The sequence below is a fragment of the Ceratotherium simum genome, chromosome 7, assembly GCF_057802395.1.
Source record: "Ceratotherium simum simum isolate JZ-2026a chromosome 7, ASM5780239v1, whole genome shotgun sequence".
NCBI classification, from domain to species: Eukaryota; Metazoa; Chordata; class Mammalia; order Perissodactyla; family Rhinocerotidae; genus Ceratotherium; species Ceratotherium simum.
The window spans coordinates 24,276,123-24,300,200 of record NC_141906.1 but is presented as its reverse complement, the minus strand read 5'-3'; the positions used below and the strand labels follow the sequence as shown (position 1 = coordinate 24,300,200).

Genomic DNA, 24,078 nt, shown 5'->3' with positions numbered 1-24,078 from the left:
TGAATATTTCCTCTTTTGTTTGCTTGTTTATTTTGTTATTTTTTGTCTTTTTTATACATGGTTATTTTCACTGAATGCTGAGTTTTATGAAGGACAACTTGTAAGAATACTTTCAGGCTATCAGTATTGCTACCATCACTATAAAAGATTCTGTCCATTTTTTCTAGTTTCTTTTTTTCCCATTGGAAATAACTAGTTTATCTTTACTAGAAGTGGCAGTCCGTGAAGTAATCTCTCCTAAAAATTCTATTATTATAATTAAGTTATTGACAATTGTTTTAATTTAACTATATCTTTCATTGCTCTCCTTTGCACATAAATTATGTTTTTAATACCATAAAATACTGTTTTTTAATGCTTCTTTTTTTTGGTTTTGCAAGAGTATATTTTAAAAATGTTTTCCCCCTTTTGAAAAAGATTCATTTAAAATATTAGTCATATTTATGAATATGTCTTCATTTTGCTCTTGAATACGAAAAATAGATTAAATGAGTATTGATTTATAAGTGTAAAATCCTTTTTCTCAGGTCATAAAGACTTTTTTTTAGCATCTATTATTACATTTGAGAATTCTAAATCCAGTCAGATTAGGTTTTCCTGCAGGATAGAAGTAGCAATCAGTCCAGTTTACATCTCTGTGTACCAAATGTGGGGGAAGGATTATTGGTCTATTTATTCTATGAATATGGGTGCACATGTAGTATCCTGGTGATAACCTCAGGATCTGCTCTGCTCACTATAGTGGTTGGCACTGATTTTGGAAATAATTCTGTGCTCTTTCAGAAAAAATAGCCCTCATTACTCTGGAAGGCTTAAATTTCCCTTGTTTTAAGTGTTAGTTTATATTATCCAATTTTTCCATCCAGCTTCCTTCTCTTTTCTTGAATTTTTTTGAAAATATCTGGTCTGTTGATGACATATATTATATTTCCTAATTATGTTATATATTTATTATTTTATCTACAGTTTGTCATTAATTTCAACATCCTTTTGAGAAAGATCAGAAATAAATACTTGTGCTCAAAAAATATCTTGACATAGAAATCTAGGCAGAATTTTACAACAAATATCTAGTAAAGTGCCATAAAATGGCTAAATCAAGTTGGTATTGCACTTCATTGTTTTAAAGGATACAGAATATGAAACTAGATAATTTATGTGAAATTATGTTAGTGATCATAAAAACTTGTGGACATGTTAGTTCTTATTGTTCTTCTTCTACTGTTACCTCAATATTAACTCTTCTCACTGAAATGGAATTATCGCCATTAATAATGTATTTTAAAAATGTTGATTTAGTATATTAGAAGGAAAAGGAATGTCATAGAATTGGGTGAATTGATTGCTGTGATAACTTCCAAAGTCAAATTTGACCTTATCTCTACTTGAATAATATTCTACTTAGGTCAATCAAGCCTTTAAAATTTCCTTTGCTTTAAATTACCATTCTTTCTTTTCAATTGTCATTTGTGAAAACCATGAATGCATTGCTTATTCCTACTTCCTCCATTTTGTATATCCCTGTTGTATTCACTTGTTTACATAACAAAATTTCTAAGGTTCTTTGCAATCCAATTTCTGTTCCTATTCCTTTTCCTATATTTGCATTTTTAAAGTTCATGAATAATTTTCTTTTTTCTTCTTAGATATATCAAACCTCAACCATTGTCCTCTAGTTAAAAACCACTAAGCAAAATGAATAAGTATTCCTCCTTGCTGTCTGTTGCTGCTGCGATACCTCCTGCCTCTCTCTTGTGTCTCACATTTGATGTCTCCTCTTTACTTGCATTACCAGTATCCAAATTCCAGTTCTCCTTGAGTCATAAAGTCATCTGAAATTAACTTTGTGCTTCATTAATTGTGTACCTCACCTAGTGTGAGATAAGACTTTCTAAAATCTCACATAATCATCTTACTTACCAGTAATAGACTTCAGTGCTACTCAGTTTTTTAATTATTAAACTTCAGGCCACTAAATTCATCCTTTTAATCTTTCCAAAATATGATTCAAATTGATAAGTAATATTATATCTTTTTATGATCTCTGTATTTTTAACTAAATTGCTTTTTAGTTGTTAAAAAATATTTCCTATGATAATTTTCATTCATTCCACAAGCATTTTTAAACCCCAAGAAAGAAGGGTCATCACAGATGACATAGTATTAAATTTAGCGGTTGAAGAATGACAGTGTGCAATATGGGGATTAGACTTATGAAGAACTTCATAGAATCAGAAACTTGAGAACACCGAAAGGGAAAAAAAAAGCACCAAAAACATCTAGTCTAATTTGCTTTGCTAATGTGTAGGCATCCTTTCCTTGTATTCACTTTAATAAAAATATACTATTTATTTTTAGACAGTACTTTATTATTTATAGAAACTTTTTGCATTTCACTGAACAATTGTCATTGGCCATGTGATCTAATTTAATATTTCTATGAAAGAAATCTTATTACTACCTGAGAAAGATCTAGAACACTGTAAATTTTTAACAGAAAATTCTTCCTTCAGTGAATCAAGTTCTCCTCCTTGAAATTTACTCTCCTACGGCATATTCTATGTCAGCGGTCAATGGAGGATATCATTGCAAGTACACATTCAGACACCCACAAACATACATGTCTCCAACAGTTACAGCCAATATTTCTTTTTTTTTAAATTTTATTTATTTATTTTTCCCCCAAAGCCCCAGTAGATAGTTGTATGTCATAGTTGCACATCCTTCTAGTTGCTGCATGTGGGACACACCCCCAGCATGGCTGGAGAAAGGGTGCGTCAGTGCGCGCCCGGGATCTGAACCCGGGCCACCAGCAGTGGAGCGTGCGCACTTAACCGCTAAGCCACAGGGCTGGCCCCAATATTTCTTTTTGATATAATATGTATAATATATATTGTATATAAATAATTGACAATCAATTTTGGTGAAAGAAATTTCTTTATTAATTTTACCATAATTTTCAGTCTTAGACTTTATACCTTCATAATCTGAATGAATTACCTCTCATTCAATCTTCTTTTAACAAGGAGACTCTGTAGCTGCTCCTGGATCTGCTTGGTCCTGATCCCATAAATGACTGGGTTGAGGGCAGGGGTGATGACTACACAGAGATTAGCCAGGAGGATATGGATAAACTGGGGAATGCCATGACCAAAACGATGAGTGAGGAAGAAGAGAGCTGGACCAAAAAGGCTAAGATGACACAAATATGGGAGCTACAGGTATTTAGAGCCTTCAGGTGGGCATTTTGGGAAGGGAGGTGGAAGACGGTGTATAAGACCCCAGCATAGGAGATAATGATAAGAAACGCATCCATAAAGATAGAAATATTCCCAAGACCATAGTAGACATTAGCACTAATGCTGGCACAAGCCAGACTTGCCACTCCCATGTGCTCACAATAGGTATGACGGATGAGTCTATGTCCACAGTAAGGCAGCCTCAGGAGGAGAAAAATGATGGGAACAATCATGCATAAGCTTGTTAGAACTACCACCACAGCAATCATACCAATGACCATTGGTGAGGATCATGCTGTACCTGAGGGGGTTGCAAATAGCCACAGAATAATCAAAACCCATGGCAAGAAGTACAATGCTCTCCATGAATGTGAAAAAAATTGATTAAAAAAAAAACTGGAGCAACACAGAACCCAAAGCACAGTTCCTGAAGGCTGAACCAGAAGATACCTAGCATCTTGGGGATGGTAGCAGTAGAGAGACTTAGGTCAATCACAGACAGCATGGCCAGAAACTAGAACATGGGTTGGTGCAGGCTATGATCAGTCCAGATAACAGATAGGGTGATAATATTTCCAACAAGAGCAATCAGATACATGACACAGAAGGGAAACCCATGCCAGATTTGAGTAACTTCCAAGCCTGGAATCCCCAGCAACAGAAACGAAGAAGGATGGGACTCAGTGACACTGGGAGAAGACATTCTTCTGCAGGCTGATGGTGGCACCATTTTTAAAAGTTGTTGCTGGTTCCCATTGGATAATCCATACACAGTTAACTGAGATCTACAAAAGTTTTTTTAAAAATCCTGAAACAAAGGATTGATATTAGGAATAAGTTTCTCTAAAGGCCTTTGATTCTTTTCCCTTTTTTAGCTCCTCATAAATAATCCTAGCATCACTCCTCATCTGCACCATAAGTGTGAGAGGTTGAGGTGCCAAAAGGAAGCTAACACTGTGTCTCTCTTAAAATTATGGGTTCAGATTAGTAAATGTATTAACGGTCCTCTTCCTTAAGAAATAAATGCTATTAGGATATATTAAAATTGATAATAATAGTAACCACCACAACAGCAATAGCTATCATTAATTACGCACCTACTATTTTTCAGACATAATTCTTATTATTATTTTCATATATTATCTCATTTAGTTCTCCCCGCAGTTCTGTGGCACAAATTCTGATGGTATCTTGTTTATGGAAGAGAAAGGTTTGATGTTATATAACTTCCCATTGCTTACAAATCTAATAAACAGCATGATCAGGATTTGAAATTAGTTTGAAATTAGCCTTTGTGAGACTGATCTGGACCTCTCTTTGCAAACTTGTTAGTGGAAGTAGTGAATGGAAGGAGAAAGATGAAAAATAAGGGATGGGGAAGAATAAAAGGACCTAGAATAGCCAAACCTACCTCAAAGAAGAATAAATCTGACAGATTTACACTATCAGATATTGATACATCCTATAAAGCTATGAAGATTATGACGGTGTTATTGGCAAGAAAAGGGTAGAAAAAGAGACAGTGGAACAGAGTCTAAGAAGCAGATTCACACAATTCTTAGGGTACAGATATCTAAAATTAGGGTATCCCCAAGTAGGAATTTAGGATAAGTTGGCAAGGGGGAATGATAATCTGTGAAGTTTCTTCCCCATATGAAGTTCTTTTACAAGAACCTATTGACTTCTGTACTGTTGAGAGAAATGTGACATCAGATCTGATCTGCTGCCTGGAGCCTGCCAAACTGCAAAGTTTGAGGGCACAGATCCTGAGACTGTCCTCACTTCTGACATCAACTGCAAGTTCTGAGAGTTTCCCAAACTACGCCTAGGTTCAATAATTTACTAGAAGGACTCACAGAAGTCACTGAAAACTATTATACTCATTGTTGTAGTTTATTTTGGGGAAGATTAAAATCAGACAAAGGAATAAATGCTGAGAGCAGATTGTGAGGTTTCCAAATGTCAAGCATCTATTATCCTCTCCAATGTGACTCCATGTCAGGGTGAGTTACCTTCCTGGCATTAATATGTGACAATATGCATGGAGTCATACTGCCAACCAAGGAAGCTCACCTGAGCTTCAGTGACCAGAGTATTATTGGGACTTCATTATGTATACATAATTGATTGATTGACTGTACACGTGGTAGAACTCAGTCCCCATATTGACTGATGCCACATAACACAAAGCCCCAACCATAAGTTATACTGTTAGCTTCAGCTCCCACACTAAGATTTGGTTTGACCAGCCCCCGCCTTAAACAAAGATATTCGTGTCAGATATGGTATGGATTACTTCCTAGAAGCCAAGAACAAAGGCCAGACCTCTCTCTGAGCAAGGGCAAATTCTTTACTATACATCTACTCATTTAGTTCCAAAGATATTTTTCACTATTGCTGTAGCTATGCTTTTCACCTCATGTTTCATCTTGGGTCATGGTATCAATCATAAATTCAGATCTCCCAATAATTAAGTTTAATCCCTTTAAAATATGAAGCCAGCTTATCACCATATTGTATCCCTTTTTATATCAGGGTATATGTGCATTCAGTCTAAGTATAAGGGAGTTCAAGCTCATTACTCTATCCCTATTTGCCCACTATGGTTTTCTTTCACTTTGTGTCTCATTCATTATCAAGGAAGTAAGAGTAGGAAAAAGAAGCAAAAGCATACAGTTTTAATATTACTGGCATTGTGGCATGGAATGAAGCCTTGATTCTGTTCTTACTGGTCTTGTGGCTTTAGGTAAGTCGCATCATGTCCTGTGTTTCGTCTTCATCCAGAGATAAGCATAATGCTATCTACCTCATTTTATTATTAGGTGGTAAAAATGAGATTATATATGCCTGAAATATTGTAGATGCCCAGCGGATATTTTCTCTCCAACTTCTTCCCATGTTAGTCCTCTTCTTACCTCTCCCCAGACCACTGATCTGTGCCATTTTATTCCCTACCCCAATACTCTAGATCTTAACTCAATTTCTGTGAAGCCAAATTCCAATCTTAAGCACAAATTACACAGACTCACCCCTCACAAGCACTTAACAAGTTCCCTATCTTCCATCTTAGGGAGTCATGTAGCAACTGTGAATTCAGTTATTGAAATTTATATATATATATATATATATATATATATATATATATGGTTTAGAACAGAGCCTCGATACACCTTAACAGGTGTTAACAAAATGTCTTTGTGTGTGTGTGTGTTGGGGGAGTGGGGCACAGTTTGTAGTGAAGTCTCCAGGTGCCAGAGAGTCTGAGACATTGAGATTGACATGAATAGTAATTCCCTTTGGTCAGTACACCAGTTGGAGAGAAGCTTTAGGGAAATCTCAGTGAACCTTGCTGCCTGCCACCTGGTCAATTGTCAGTTCTTGTTATTTCACACAATATTTACGACAAGTCACATTTTATATTTTTCTCTCCTTCCTTCTTTCTTATCCTTCTCTCTTTCAATGTATAAATTGCTTGGACTAATCCTTCGGGCTCCGTTGGACAACCTGTATAACTAACAATTCTTTTTTTTTTAATTGTTGTAAAATACACATAACATAAATTTTACCATCTTAACCATTTTAAAGTTTACAATTCAGTGACACTTATATTCACAATATTGTACAACTATTACCACTATCTAGTTCCATAAAATTTTCATCCCTCCAAGAGGAAATACTGTACCCATTAAGCAGTCACTCTCCCTTCTTCCCTTTCTCCCTGGAAACCACTAATTTCTTTCTGCCTCTATGAATTTTCTCCATGAATTTATTCCTGATGAGGAATCATATATATGTGGCCTTTTGTGCCTAACTTCTTTCACTTAACATAATGTTTTTAAGTTGCATCCATGTTGTAGCATATATCAGTACTTCATTCCTTTTTATGGCTAAACAATATTCCATTGTATGGTTATACCATTTTTCTTTATATATTTGTCAGTTGGTTGACATTTGGGTTGTTTCCATACTTTGTCTATTGTCAATAGTGATGCTATGAACATTCTTGTACAAAATTTGTTTGAACATCAGTTACCAATTCTTTTAGTTATACATACTAAGAAGTGGAATTTTTGAGTCATGCAGTAATTCTATGCTTAAGTTTCTGAGGATGTGCCAAGCTGCTATCCACAGTGGCTGCGTCAATTTACATTCCCAACAGCAATATGTGAGGGTTCTCATTTCTCCACAATCTCTCTAATACTTGATATTTTCCTTTTTTTCTATTACAGCCATTCTAGAGGGTGCTAAGTGATGTCTAATTGAGTTTTTGATTTGCATTTCTCTAATGATTAACGATGTTGAGTGTTTTTGACCCAGTACCTTGGCCTTTTGTACATCTTTAAAGAAATGTCTATTCAAGTTCTTTGCCATCAATTTTTTGATTGAGTTGTTTGTCTTTACATTGTTGAATTGTAAGATTTCTTTACACATTCTGGATATGAGACCCCTTATCAGATATATGATTTTCAAATTATATCTCCCACTCTATGGGTTTTTACACTCTCTTGATAGTGTCATTTGTTTCACAAAGTTTTAAATTCAGTTGAAATTCAATTTATCTATTTTTTCTTTTGTTGCTTTGCTTCTACTGTCCAATATAAGAAATCATTGCCACATTTGAGGTCATGAAGTTTTACCCCTATGTTTTATTCTAAGAGTTTTATTTTTTTTGTTAACATATTTAGATATTTCTTCCATTTTGAGTTATTTTTTTGTATATGGTGTGAATTAAAGGTCCAATTTTATTCTTTTTATGTGGATATCCAGTTGTCCCAGTACCATTTTAAGGATAATACTCTTTCCCCCATTGAACAGTCATGGCATCCTTGTCAAAAATCAATTGACCATAAACGTATGGGTTTATTTCTCAACTCAAAATCTTATTCCATTGATCTATATGTCTATTCTTACACCAGTATACTTTTTTGAACACTGTAGCTTTGTAATAAGTTTTGAAATAGGGAAGTGTTAGTCCTCCAGCATTGTTTTTCATTTTCAAGATTGTTTTGGTTATTCAGAGTCCCTTGTTATTCCATGTGAATTTTAGGATCAGCTTTTCCTTTTCTGCAAAATAAGACATTGGGATTTTGATAGGGGTTGCATTGAATATATAGATCGCTTTGGGAAGAGTTGCCATTTTTACGATATTAAGTCTTCTAATCTATGGAAAAAGGATGTTTTTCCATTTATTTAGGGCATCTTTAATTTCTTTCAGCAGTGTTTTGTAGCTTTTAGTATACAAATCTTGCACTTCCTTTTAAATTTATCCTAAGTATTTTATTATTTTTGATGCTATTATAAATGGAATTGTTTTCTCAATTTCCTTTTCAGATTGTTCATTGTTAGTATGCAGAAATGCAACTGATTTCTTTATGTTGATCTTGTGGGTGTGCAACTTTGATGAATTAATTTATTTGCTCTAATAGATTTTTTGGTGGATTCTTTAAAATTTTCTGTATATAAGATCGTGCCATCTACAATCACAGATAGTCTACTCCTTCCTTTATAGTTTGAATGACTTTTTCTTGCCTAATTTCTCTGGCTTGAATTTCCACTACAACGTTAAACAGCAGGGGTGAGAGCAGGCATCTTTGTCTTGTCTGTGATCCTGGGAAGAAAGCTTTCAGTCTTTCACCGTTGAGTCTGATATGAGTTTTAGTTTTTTTCCATAAATGCTCTTTATAATTTTGAAGAAGTTTTCTTATTTTGTTGAGTGTTTTTTCATGAAAAGCTGTTAGGTTTTGTTAAATGCTCTTTGTGCATAAATTGGGAGGATCATGTTCTTTTTTTCTTCATTTCATTAATGTTTATTGCATTGATTGATAATCTTGTCTTGAAACACCCTTTCCTTACTGGGATAAATCACACTTGGTCATGGTGTGTAATCCTTTTAATATGCTGTTGTATATGATTTGCTAGTATTTTGTTGAGTATTTTTCATCTATATTCATAGTTATATTTTTCTGTAGTTTTCTTATCAAAAAATATGTACATTTTGCAACATAGAAACAAAATCCCACTGTCTGTGTGTGTGTGAAACAAATTCTTGAATGCACCAGATATTTTCTAGTAGAATAAATCACATTCTGAATTTTAATATTATTTCCTCAAGGTCAACCAGAGGTGACAGGTTAGGGATTTCTCAGGTCTTCCCTCGGTATGTACATAATCGTGTACATATGTGTGGCTTTCTAGCTTAGGAATATTTCAGAGCTTTGAAAAAATCTGTGTGGTCAATTCATTCCCCATTTTTTCCCTTTAAGTTTTTTGGTCAGTCTCTTGTTAGCTCCAACTGTTATTCCTGCTTCAAGAATCTGTAATGGTAAACAATTTCTGTTGATTGTTTTTGACTAATAGCACGGGGGAAAATGTTGTTCACAGTGAGTCAGCTTTGGGTCAGTTCAAATAAACATGTACTGTGTGAGAGAAAATTTCCTGGGAGCTGCCAGGCAGGTCAAAAAGAACAGTTCTCTAGAAACGAGTCTCCAAGATACTATTAGTCCCCATCCCAGGGGAAGTGAAGTTGTAAGAAAAGTATAAATACCTTCTATTCAGCTTAATAAATGGCATGCCCCAAGATGATGCCAAGGAGTGTTTCTTACAGATTTAGAGATGAAGGTAAGTCATATCATGGTTAGACTGTGAAAAATAGCAAAAGGAATGGGGAAAGAGCTTATGCCAAGACAGTATGAAGAGATGGAGGGAAAGTGAAAGTAGTGAAAACAAGATGAGGAGAGAATGCAGACTCATACTCAAAATCTCCTGTGGCTGCACTTTTACCTACATGTACGTAAACTTATGACCAAGCAAAATCTCACACACAAAACTAAATGGTGAAAGCTGATGTGGAAGGAGATGCACGAATATATCCTGTGTTAATTTATCTATTGTTTCTGATCCTATATATAGACACACAAGTGTGAATAGCAAGAGGGCAAGGACTAGTTTTCTCTATTTTCTATAGCTGTGTCAGGTATAATATAGGTGATCAATAAGTGTTTTTGAATTAACGAATTCATGAATAAATGAATCATGAAGTATGGCCCTAAGGGATAGATTTTGGAAAATCTATAGATAGGTTATTGGATATATTTGGAAAATCTATAGATAGAAAATATATAGATAGATAGATTACTGGAAAATAAGACCTAGAGCTAGGGTGATGAAGCATCTGAGAAAAGAAATAAGGTTGCATAAAAGCAGGATGGCCACGGAACTGCAAGATTAGGCAAGGATGAGATAGAAAGTGTCCATTATCTCTTCTCCTTGTGCTCATCAGTTCCAGGAAATGGGAATGTGGGAATTTGGGATGTGGCGGATGTTGGTGGAATAGGGTAGAGTAAGAAGATGCCACATTGAGGAAATGGCTGCTGGTTAGGTGGATATAATCCCACGTAACACCTTACAGTTAGGGAGTCAAAGGAGGGGCCAGGACTCAGTCTTATTTCTGAACCCAGCAGAGATTGGAAGATATATGAATATATATTGAAATAATAGGACAGCATACATTATACAATGATTAAGGATTGTTTGCTTTGATCAATGTATACGGACTGGAAATGAGGTATTTTCAAAGAGGAGAGAAGCACTCCTAGAAAATCCACATAAATAAATGGGATACAGTGATTTTTTGGGGCATGTAGTGATTTTTGTTTGTTTGTTTGTTTAATTTTTTGTTTATTGCAATAACATTGGTTTATAACATTGTAAAAATTTCAGGTGTACATCATTGTACTTCTGTTTCTGCATAGATTACATCATGTTCACCACCAAAATACTAATTACAACCCATCACCACACACATGTACCGAATTATCCCTTTCACCCTCCTCCCTCCCCCCTTCCCCTCTGGTAACCACCAATCCAATCTCTGTCCCTATGTGTTTGTTTATTGTTGTTATTATCTACTACTTAATGAAGGAAATCATACGGTATTTGACCTTCTCCCTCTGACTTATTTCACTTTGCATCATGCCCTCAATGTCCATCCATGTTGTCACAAATGGCTGGATTTCATCACATGTAGTGATATTTTATTTTGTAAGTTTCTGCGGTATGGAGTCACTAAGACTGACCAAAAGACTAGACAAAAGTCTGGTCATCAATCTACTGACTTTTTGATAAGGTCGTTGAAAAGATCACAGGTTCTTTTTTTGTGCCCTGACTGGCCACTGTGCTTTTATTTTCACTTTGTCCTTGCTCTTCAATCTTCAGTCCATCAAGAATAAAACGTGGGGGCCAGCCCCATGGCATAGCGGTTAAGTGCACGCGCTCTGTTGATGGCTGCCCAGGTTTGGATCCCGGGCACCCACCAATGCACTGCTTGTCAGACCATTCTGTGGAGGCATCCCACATAAAGTGGAGGAAGATTGGCACGGATGTTAGCCCAGGGCCAGTTTTCCTCAGCAAAAAGAGGAGAATTGGCATGGATGTTAGTTCAGGGCTGACCTTCCTTACCAAAAAAAAAAAAAAAAGAATAAAACATATTTCCTTCTTCAGCTGAAGAATTGTTCTGTGAGTCTTAGCATAAGCCTAACCTCCTCCATGGAATTTTTCTTGAGTTGCCTCTGTACCTACAACATTCTGTGCATAATTCTAATATAGAACTTGTAATACAAATTTCAAATTTCACCTTTAGAATTTTCTCTCTCTTATGCTGAGTGGTCTCCTTGTGAGTGTGTGACTAGTTTCATTCAAACTTGTCTTCAAATTGCCTATAAATGCTGGTACATAGAGGATCTCTTAAATATTTGATGGAATAAATTGTGAAGAGTACCTTTCCACTTACCTTGTATATTCTCCACTAATGAAAGACAGAAAACTATCTCTGATAGTTTCACACTACAAACTTGAGAATTTCAATTTTCTCCTCCCCAGCTCTAGCAATCCAAGTTTACACAACCCCATACACACACACAAAGCGACACACATACACACACACACATACACACGCAGAGGCATATACATAGTATATATACTTCCTGAGAGAATTTCCCAAATTATCTCTCATGTTTGCTACTCTTCATAGGTTTCAAATGGGCACAGCTAGCAAGGCATTTGTTTTGACATGGATTTAAAATAGGTTGTGCTTGCCTTCATATGCATTTATCTCTGATAGGTGCCTCTCAACTCAGACATCCCCCAACAGCCGAGTCTTACCAGTTGTTAAATTTGTTTTACTCAGGTCACATTGGTTTATAATATTATATAAATTTCAAGTGTACATCATTATATTTCAACTTTTGTATAGATTGTGTCGCGTTCACCACCAAAAGTCTAGTTTCCATCCATCACAAGTATTCTTAAATTTGAGTCAAATCTTTCTGCACAATTGCACACATCACATTCAATCAATTCTGTATTTTCTGTACAACTATTCTTTCTCAACTTGTACAGCAATGAACTTCACTCTTCTTTGCTTCCAATTTTTAATTTACTATAAGTAAGTTCAGAATTCCCACATATTCTGGATGAGTGCTATAAAAAAATCACTGGATAATTCCTCTTTCTTTGTTACTCTAAGGGAGACATCCATAAAGATATGAGAGCTGGGACAGAATCTTGGTAGGAACTAAATTTAGGATATCTAAAATGCTTCTGCCCTCTCTTCTCACTATCTGTCTTTTTATTAAGAAAAGTGGCAGCAGAGCAAGACTGGTTCTATTCCTTGTGCCATATGATGCTCAGGAGAGGCTAGAATAAAGTGAGAAGTGCATTTCATCTCTTTTCTTTATTTAAAAAAACAAGAGATATAATTGACATATAACATTATATACGTTCAAGGTGTGCAACATGTTGATTTGACACATTTATATATTACAGTATGATAGCCATCATAATTTTAGCTATTGCCCCTAACCCATCACATGATTATGATTTTGTTTTTGTGATGAGAACATTTAAGATTTAGTCTCTTAGCAATTTTGAAGTATATAATACAATAATATCGACTAAAATCATTATTTAACCACGTTTCTCAATAGGAACAAAGGAATATTAAAATGTTCTTTGTGTTTTACCAGGAATCTGGACAAAGGGAGAAGTGGAGAAGAAATCACTAATGGGGGTGGTCAATCATTGTTTCTGATATGCACAACAGCTAATTGTAGCAGAAAAAATGTCTATGCCCAATGCCACCCAGTTTCATCCTTCTTCATTCCTTTTACTGGGCATCCCAGGGCTGGAAGATGTGCACATCTGGATTGGATTCCCCTTTTTCTTCGTGTATCTTGTGGCACTCCTGGGGAATGCTACTGTTCTGTTTGTGATCCAGACTGAGCATAGTCTCCATGGGCCCATGTACTACTTCCTGGCCATGCTGGACTCCATTGACCTGGGCTTGTCCACAGCCAGCATCCCAAAAATGCTGGGAATCTTTTGGTTCAGCCTCAGGGATATATCTTTTGAAAGCTGCCTTTCCCAGATGTTCTTCATCCACTTCTTCACCGCCATGGAGAGCATTGTGTTGGTGGCCATGGCCTTTGATCGCTACATTGCCATTTGTAAGCCCCTTCAGTACACCATGATCCTCACCAACAAAATCATCAGCATCATTGCAGGCATCGCTATTCTGCGGAGCTTGTGCATGGTGGCTCCACTGGTGTTTCTCCTCCTGAGGCTGCCCTTCTGTGGGCACCATATCATCCCTCATACCTACTGTGAGCACATGGGCATTGCCCATCTGGCCTGTGCTAGCATCAAAGTGAATATTATGTTTGGCCTGGGCAACATTTCTCTCTTGTTGTTGGATGTACTCCTTATTATTCTCTCCTATGTCATAATTCTCCATGCTGTCTTTTGTTTGCCTTCCTGGGAGGCTCGATTCAAAGCTCTCAACACCTGTGTCTCCCACATTGGTGTTATCTTAACCTTTTTCACACCAGCATTTTTCTCTTTTTTAACACACCGTTTTGGCCACAATATCCCCATATATATCCACATTTTCTTGGCCAACCTATATGTGGTTGTTCCACCAGCCCTCAACCCTGTAATCTATGGGGTCAGGACCAAGCAGATTAGGGAGAGAGTCCTGAGGATTTTCCTCAAGACAGATATCTAAGCAGTCAGAAGTCTTGGAAGATCTGTCTTAGAATTCATGCTTCCTGCATTGTAAAAAGTACATTTATCTTATGTGTAGTCTAATAGAAAGCAAGAAGATAAAGGGGCATATTGAAACCAATAATATTATTTACCCAGAAATTGAAACATGTAGATTTCAATTTGTAAATTTCAAACTTGTGAATTTCAAAGTAAAAAGAAATTATGACTTTAAGAGTAATAATGAGAATATTGATGATGATATTGGAATTTGTATAAAAATCTAATTTTAGAAGTACTTTCATTTATGTTGCTGGATCCCTGAGACAGTGCTATAAAATACATAGCACTTTTTCCACTTGGGACATGAATATATTTATGTTCGGAAAAGCTGAGTGATTTATTCAAATTCCATTGTCAGTAGGAAGTAGTAATTTAAGCCAAAGAAGGTCCCTTCAAATTATAATCTTTCTCCTATATTCCAGTGATTTTATTAATTGAATAGACGCAGAATAGCATTGATATTCTTTAAGAGATTATAAATCAATAAGGTGGCAGCCAAGATTATTAAAATAATAATAATATCTCACATGAATATAGCATAATATCAATGTAGTCTATATGCAGTATATATATAGAGGTAGATATTGATATGTTATTTTACACACACACTCATATAGTGCTCACCCTAAACCTACTTCAACAGTACTATAATTTTCCCTATGCACATAAGGAAGCAAGCATATCATGAAATTAGATAGTAAAGGAAAAAGGAAATAATGGAATCTTGTCTTGACCTATACATTCATAAATTAATATATATTTAATTTATTGGCTTATTTATATAAATTATATATTTATGTAATACATTCATAATCTACCTACATGTATCTCTATAGCTATATCTCTATATCTATATCTATATTTGTCTCTATATAGTAACTTCTTGAATGTTTCATGTGTGACTTTTTGAACTATAGAAGAGACAAAGACACAATCTACTGTCTTTAAATACTTACAATGGGAAAAAATAAATAATAATAGCTGGTTCTGAAGTCGTTCATAGAAATAAGATTTTCCCTCTGGGGATTTGGAAGGTGTGTAATCATTAGCTGTTCCATTCATAGAGGGAAGACGCTGAATGATTTTGGAGGAAGATACTTTTAAGGAGAAGATCTTGAATAAATGCTCTTTATGTACACCCTGTCTGCCATTTATACAGTTAAGACAGAGAAATAGAGGAAGAGGCAATAGAACATACTGGTGGCATGCTGAGGAAACTATAAAGCAAAGATACTTCAATTCAGCTGTGATTCAATGATCTCCTAGAGAAAGCAGCCATTAGGTCACTCCCTGGGTGACCGGATATGAGCAAGAAGTGCTGTGCAGAGATAGTCCATGGCGTCTATGCGTAGACACCATGCAATAATAGATCACCCTCTGTGCTGGACGCAGGGAAGCCACAAGGGCTTCGTCCAAAAATGAGAAGTTGAGCTGACAGTTTAATTTATGCCTCTTTGATTTTGAGTTTGCTCAACAGGGAAGTGTGTTAAACCAGACTTGGTGCAGTTACTAAAAATTCCAAATGACAAAGTTGTTACCTTAGGAGGAAATAGGATAAAGACGGGGATAGATTGGTAGAGACTAATGCTGAGGCTAGTGTGGTGGAACGGGGAAGCTGGAAGGCATTTCTGGACTGTTGTATCCTGGCCTGTGTCCAAACACTCCACAGTACTAGGGTCTGCGCTCAATTTCTGTTCTTTTCCTGTGGTAGGTTTCAGGGAGTGATGACATGAAGCATCCTGTTCCCTTGGCTCCAGCTGTGGTTCTAGTTGTCACATAAATCTTCCCTCCTCAGGGCCAGAACAGTGACACAGGACAGGCAGTTACTGGCAGAATTTAGGCTGGGAGGCTCTGGAAGCACTTGATGGTTTCACTCTCAGAGAAGATTCTCAGACTATGTAAGGCAGCTGAGCCTACTCCAAATGAACCTATGTGGACGTGGGTGCTAGAAGGGAATTTGGAAGCAGACAAAGCTCAGCCTGGGGGGTGCTAGAGAGAAGAGAAGGGATACCAAAGAACGTGGGGAGAGAAAGTGAGATAAACTGATGAAAATAAAATGGATAAATAAAAAGGATTGTAAGAGTGAATTGGTAGATGCATATTCTTTCACAATCATGTTCAGAGAAAAGTCCCAGAGATCCAAGACATGTCTCCATTAATGCTTTTGTCTCTGCATTTTCCTCTGGTTTTACTTGGTCTTTCTCTCTCTGAATAAATAGCTCTAACAGTTTAAAAATATGTGTTCTGTGTATGTGTTATGTGTATATGTGTACTCGTGTGAGTATGTGTGTGTTTTTGTAAGTGTGTGTATGTGTTCACATGTTCATAGAGAGGAAAAGTAGATGGCATTTCTATTGACTAGTATGGATTGAATGCATATTATGCCTTAGTCATTGAACAGGCACGTCTACGTAGTGATGGATAAGATTTTTTCTCCTCTGACCATCCTCCTCCAAAATAATTTCTAATCCAGTATGGAAAGAGGCATATAACATATATTAATACAGAATGATAAACAGAATGGTGAGATTATGTGTCAGGTTATGCAGGATTTATTAGGGAATAGCTGAAAATAATTCCTTAAAGTTATGACCTCTCAGCTGAAACTATGCAAAAAAAAGGCCACTAAGCATTCTAATGGCAGTTATGAGGAACAGGGGAGGTTGGGCAGGAGAAGGGTGTCCCAGGACCAGGAAATGTGAAACAACACTGCAAGTTCAAGGACTTTCCAATGTTGATGGATGGAGAAACAGATGCAAAGGTGAAGTATTCTGGGTGAGTTTTTAGATGCTGACATTGACCAAAGGATAGATGCCTTTCTGTGCAAAGCTGAGAAGTTTGAACTGTACACTGTAGATGACATAGACCTAAAGGTCCCCTTTAAGCAGAGATTAGACAAAGTCGGATTTGAATTTTAGAAAATTATTTTGACAGCTTAAAGGATGGGCTAGATATGGATTGATACTCTCAGATACTTGGCCCTGGGTTAACTCTTTCTGTCAGTTACAGAGATCTGGCAGTTTTGCTCCCTAAGAGAAGCTCCTGACAGTAGAGAAATCCCTTACCTTTTCCTTTGTGTGTCTCTTTTAAGAGAGAAGATCAGGTACCTTATCCTTTACATTTTGTGCTTCCATCAAAAACAGTTATCCATCCCCTAGATACAAAGTCTGTACAGATGAGCATGAAGCTCCTCTTCCTCAGAGCCTCGTGATGAGCGCCCCAGAACCTGGTGAACTGTAATGTCACCAGCACTTACTGCTGGAATCTTGAGCTGAATAATCTGAGAAACACAGGAATTAACTTCTTCCTAAATGACTAATTCAGTCCTCGAGGCTCTTGAAGGAATCTTTCTCTAAAATGAGAGTTGGCCCATTTTTTTTAATTGAGTTGTTAGTTTTTTTGCTGTTGAGATGCGGAGAGAAGGGAACTCTCATACACTGCTGGTGGGAGTGCAAACTGGTGCAGCCACTATGGAAAACAGTATGGAGATTCCACAAAAAATCAAGGATAGAACTACCATATGATCCAGCTATTCCACTGCTGGGTATTTACCCAAAGAACTTGAAAACACCAATGCGTAAAGATACATACACCACTGTGTTCATTGCAGCGTTATTCACAATAGCCAAGACTTGGAAGCAACCTAAGTGCCCATCAAGGGACGAATGGATAAAGAAGCTGTGGTATATATACACAATGGAATACTACTCAGCCATAAGAAACGATGAAATCCAGCCATTTGTGACAACATGGATGGACATTGAGGGTATTATGCAAAGTGAAATAAGTCAGAGGGAGAAGGTCAAATACCGTATGACTTCCTTCATTAAGTAGTAGATAATAACAACAATAAACAAACACATAGGGTCAAAGATTGGATTGGTGGTTACCAGAGGGGAAGGGGGGAGGGAGGACCGCGAAAGGGATAATTCGGCACATGTGTGTGGTGATGGGTTGTAATTAGTATTTGGGTGGTGAACATGATGTAATCTATGCAGAAATAGAAGTATAATGATGTACACTTGAAATTTATACAATGTTATAAACCAATGTTACTGCAATAAACAAAAAATTTAAAAATAAAAAAATAAAAAATAAAATAAAATAAATAAAAATGTGAATTGATCTAGAGATCTGCTGGCTATAGAGCTTCAAGGCACTTTTCACAGGAGATACTTAGCCTCAGGCTCAGGTCAGGGTCTCAGATGAGAAAGGATAAATGTGAGGAATAGACATTTTAGAGCTTCAAGTGAGTGTTAGAAAGACAAAAGAGATCAGTTGTACAAAAATGAGTGAAAGAAAGCAAGCCAGAGAAGAAATATTTCTGAGATCCTAATTTTTGAAAATATCTTGCGTATATTATCTCACTCCACTGATTAATTATTTTTCATTTTATATTTCTTTAAGGTAATTTTCATATTCATTATTTTTCTCCTAATTTATTTTTACGTATTTATTTTTATTTAATGAATTGAAAGCACAGTTTACTCAATTTGTCTTATAATATATACACTAAAGCCTTGACATCTTCCCCTGAGTCCTGATTTGATTGAATACTGGTAGTTTTTCTATTTTGAGCTTTTGCTTTTGTTTGAATTGAAATATATTCTAATTTCCTTTAATTTTTTTTCTTGTTAAATTTTATTTTTTAATTTTTTTTAATTTTTTGTTTATTGCAATAACATTGGTTTATAACATTGTATAAATTTCAGGTGTACATCATTATACTTCTATTTCTGCATAGATTACATCATGCTCACCACCCAAATACTAATTACAACCCATCACCACACACATGTGTTGAACTATCTCTATCGCCCTCCTCCCTCCCCCCTTCCCCTCTGGTAACCACCAATCCAATCTCTGTCTCTATGTGTTTGTTTATTGTTGTTATTAAGTGTTCATTAATAGCCATCATTTTTTCAAGTGTGTATTTCATTCTCAGACAAATGAGTTAGTGCAATTAGATTTTATTGTTGATTTCCAATGTTATTAAACTTAACAACTTCCCCTAACTTGTGTCGTATATAGTTTTATGTTTGTAGTTTGATGGAGGGGGTGTGTGTTTGCAGGTTATTGTGACTTTAAGAAATGATCATTCAACAGTATTCTATATGTATTTAAAGAGAATGTGCATTTTTCATTTTTTTTTTATTTGTACCACTTTACTTTTACTTCCTTTTGTGTGTTTGAACAGTTTTATTCTGAAAGATTTGGGTTAAACCTTTCACGATGAATTTTGATGTATCAATTATGCTTTTATTTCTATTATTTTTTCCTTCAAATATTTTGAAATTATATTTTGAGGTGGATAAATATTCTTGACTCTCATGTATTCCCTCTCTTTCTTTTAATAATTGTTGACCCGAATTATGTTGTTTCATACAGGTCTACCAGTGTACTAACATTTTTGCTTATTCCATTTGCTCAGTATGTTTTTTTAAAAATAAATATCTTTAACAGTGCTTTTCATTTAAAAACTTTTTATAAAAATCTGTCATACATACAAAAAGTTGAAAACATAGGGCAGAGAACACCTATATATCCACGTTCAAAAATTGTTAATATTGTCTCACATATGTTTCACACACACATACACACATATGTAATTTCTAACAGAAACATTTTAAGGTAAATTTTGAGATATCATGACACTTCACCTCTAAATGCTCCAATATACTTACCCATAAAACACGTATTTTTGCAATATAACCACTGTTCTCCACCATATGTGTCTCTGTGTGTGCCTTTGCATGTCTGTGTGAAATTGTTGAAAACACCAGGTAGTTCTCTATTTTATATATTACATTATATTGTATTGTATTACAATGCATTATATTATATTATGTTATATCATATTTTATTCTGTATTTTATTGTATACGGATTAAGCAATTTTTGTTAAGACTACTCCATGAGCAGTGCTCTGAACTTTACATTAAATCACATTAGAATGTACAGAATGTTCAGTTGTTCCCTAATTAATGATGCTAGGTGTGATTAATGATCAAGTGACAATGTGACCTCTCCTTTGTAAACTTCATTTTAGCTACACCTGTTTCCTAATATGGTTGTCTACTTCCCGTGAAGGTGAAGTTTGTTTCATACTGTGAGTGCAAATTTTTCTAGAATAAAATAGGGAGAGGAAAGAGAGGAGGGCTAAGGATAGAATTTCTTATAATGCCAAACATTACATCAAGGCAGAATCGGTACAAGAAATGTACAAATCACAAGAAAACATTTCAATAAATTTCTACAAAGTGATAAAATCCATGTAACTACGACTCAAATCTAGAAACAGAGTTTGCTAGCAACAAGAAACCCCAGGGTGATGTTTAATTTAATGTGTCAACTTGACTGGGTCACATAGTGCTCAGATCTTTGGTGAAATATGATTTCTGGGTGTGTCTGTGAGTGTGTTTCTGCATGAGATTAACATTGTAATCAGTAGACTGAGTCAAGCAGACTGCTCTCTCCAACGTGAGTGGGTCTCATGCAATCTGTTGAATGTCAGAATGAACAAACAGGCTAAGTAAGAAAGAATTCTTTTTCTCTGCCTGACTGTGAACTGGGACATCAGTCTTCTGCCTTCATACTCAGATTTGGTTTCAGACAGGAACTTACACCATTGTCTCTCCTGGTTCTCAGGTTCTCAGGCTCAGGCTAGAACTTATCTAATCAGCTTTCCCAGTTCCCTGGCCTTTGGATTAGGACTAGAACTATACCATTGGCTCCCTTGGGTCTCCAGCTTGCTGACTGTACATCTTAGATTTCTCGGCCTCCATAATTGTGCAAGCCCATTCCTCATTGTAAATCTCTGTTTTTATCTCCATCTATCTCTATCTCTATCCGTCTCTATCTTTATCTATGTCTGTCTTTATCATTTCTATCTTTCTTTCTATCTTCATCTGTCTATCTATCCATCTATCCATCTATCTATCTATCCATCTGTCTATCTTCATCTATCTATATCCTATTGGTTCTGTCTCTCTGGATATTACAGACTAAGATGCCACTTTGCAATCCCTAATTACCAAAAAATAACCACTATCTTGATATTATCCTAAGATAATATCACTATCTAATAGTTTTGCCTGGTTTTTAACTTTGTATAAATGCATTACAACATGGTCATGTTTATATCTGGCTTTTTAAAATCCGAATCTGTTTATGAGATCCACCCCTGTTATTGCGTATAGGAATAGTTTGCTTATTTCCGTTGTTGTATGTTATTGTGTAGTGTGAATATATATACCACAATTTACCTATCTATTCTACTGTTAACGTTAGGATTGTTTCCGCTTTTGGTCTGTGGTAGGCAGCCTCAAAAATGGCTCCTATTCATCCCCATCTCTTGGTATTGATGTCCTTGTGTAATCCCCTTCTCTTGGGTGTGGGTTGGATTTAGGGACAATTCTAACCAATTAAGTGGGGCAGAGTTGATGAGGTGTAACGAACACTTGAGATGATTCTATGTTTTAGTTATTGTGAAGAATATTACTATGATGACAGGCATACAAATATCTCTTCATTACTATGATTTCAGTTCTTTTAGGTATATACCCAGAAGTGGAACTACTGGATCATACGGAATCTTATTTTTAATTTTTTTGAGGAAGCACCATACTGTTTTCCCCAATGACTGTACCATTTAAAGTTCCCACCAACACTGAACAAGAGTTCCCGTTTCTTCATGTCCTTGCTAACATTTGTTATTTTCTTTCTTTCTTTTTTTGTGAGGAAGATTAGCCCTGAGCTAACATCTGTTGCCAATCCTCATCTTTTTGTTGAGGGAGGTTGACCCTGAGCTAACACCTGTGCCCATCTTTCTCTATTATGTGGGACGTCTGCCACAGCATGGTTTGATAAGTGGTGCGCACGTCCACGCCCAGGATCCCAACCCACTAACCCCAAGCTGCCAAAGCAGAGCACTCAAACCCAACCACTACAACAGCAGCCTGGCCCCTCTTTCTTTTTTTTTTTTATAGTAGCCATCCTGATGTGTGTGATGCATCTCAATTTTTGATATATTTGTTTTTGTCTTTTTATAGGGACTAAATCATCTGGTACAATTAGGAATAGAAGCGGTAATAATTGCCTATTCTAATTTGTTCCTGATCTGTGGGGAAAATATTTCAAATATTTTTGGGCATGATGCTCACTGTGGGAGTTTTAGAAACACAGGCACCATGCAGATTTCCATTCATTCTCATGTCTTTTTAGTGAGATTGTTTCCCTAAGAATTTGTAGTTCAATGTCAAGTAGCAAATTCATAGAAATAAAGTTATACATGATTACCTTTTATTATATTTTGTAATGTGTTTGTGAATCTATTCTGTTTCTCTTTTTCAGGATTTATATTGCTCATGGTTTTCAAATTTTAGCAGTTTTTCTGAATATTAATGTTGAACCTTGTTGAGTCTTTTTACGTTATTTTTTTCTACTTTATTACTTCTACTTTATTATTTATGTCTGTTATTCCTTTAATCCCCTACTATTTTTTCTGCCATTTTTTTCTGATTAGTTAGAATGGGTACTCAGACTCCTTATTTTCAGCATTGCTTCTTTCCAAATATATGCACTTAAAGTTATGCTCTTTTTTCTGCAGGCAGTTGTGGTTTTATCACACAAATTTTTTGAAACAAATACTTTCCAAATAACTCCTGTGCACTCGCCCTGTCACTAGTGAGATATGTGAAAAAATAAAATACTTTTTTTCTCAGAAATTTGGTGAGGACACCATATTATGGAGAGAGATTAATATTGTGATATGCAAGAGAATTAAAAAGAGAGTGAGAAAAATGTCTTTAAAGGGTTAGTTTACATTGATCTATGAAAACAGGTGGCCTGTTAACACATTGAGGAGAGAACAAGAAGTAAGAAATGTATTCCAATGTGTTCAGATTCCTCCTTTTGGAATTACTTTATTATTTATTTGTTAAAGATACATTAATCTGCAATCACTATATTTCAGACACTCCTCTAATTACTGAGTATACAACTAGGAAGAAGATAGTCATGGTCTCTCCCCTCAAGGAACTAATATCCTTATAAAAATGAGAGAAAGAGAAATTAATGCAATATTGTTTTAGGTAGATATAAATGTTATCAAGAAAAATTAGCAGGCTAAGGGAATAGAGGTGGGAGGATGACTGTTTCAATACAAAGTCAGGGAAGACTTCTTTCAGGCAGAGGTATTTGAGGAGTGACTCAGTGAAGTGAGGGAACAAGACTTTTGAAAACATTGGTGAAGGGTGTTCCAGGTTGTGTAAATCAAAAAGCAAAATAATGGGAATAAGAATTATCTGATAATATTTGAAGAAAGGTATAAAGTGCCACGTTCTTGGATTGGAGTGAAGGGAAGAGTGAGTGGCAGGAGATGGCTTTAAAGAGTACTTCAAGGGCAAACTGACCATCTTAAGAAGTTTAAATTGGATAATGTAAAGAAAGAAGGAAAGGGATGAATAGATTAGTAGTTTCATTCCATGGAGCAATATTATAAGGACCAGTGAGTGAGCAAAGGGAGAAGGCAGGGAGGGAGGGAGAGAGAGAGAGAGATGATTGATGGACAAGGTAAGGTGGTGAAGAACATAAGATAAGGTCAGGGCTAACAAACCAGGCTTTTAACAGGGGCTTTGAAATGTAATTTGGAAAGAAGAAATCATACAAATTCTATCATGTTGGTAAAAGAATGGATTATTTGGGAAAATAAAGAAGCAAAGAAAAATTCTTGTCCTGTA

General features: G+C 35.8%; 1 protein-coding gene and 1 pseudogene across 1 annotated transcript; one reads left to right on the top strand and one right to left on the bottom strand.

The window, feature by feature from the left end:
* Nucleotides 1-2,996: 2,996 nt before the first annotated feature.
* On the bottom strand, nt 2,997-3,942 carry LOC101388278 (olfactory receptor 52E8-like; annotated as a pseudogene).
* A 9,414-nt stretch (nt 3,943-13,356) lies between these two features.
* LOC101388526 (olfactory receptor 52E8) lies at nt 13,357-14,298 on the top strand. The gene has a single exon (XM_004418330.2). It carries the CDS (start codon nt 13,357-13,359, stop codon nt 14,296-14,298), a length of 942 nt encoding a protein of 313 aa, XP_004418387.2.
* The last annotated feature ends 9,780 nt before the right edge of the window (nt 14,299-24,078 follow it).

What these genes read in the sequence shown, in the direction of transcription:
- LOC101388526 (XM_004418330.2), top strand. Translation starts at nt 13,357, where the DNA reads ATGTCTATGCCCAATGCCACCCAGTTTCATCCTTCTTCATTCCTTTTA.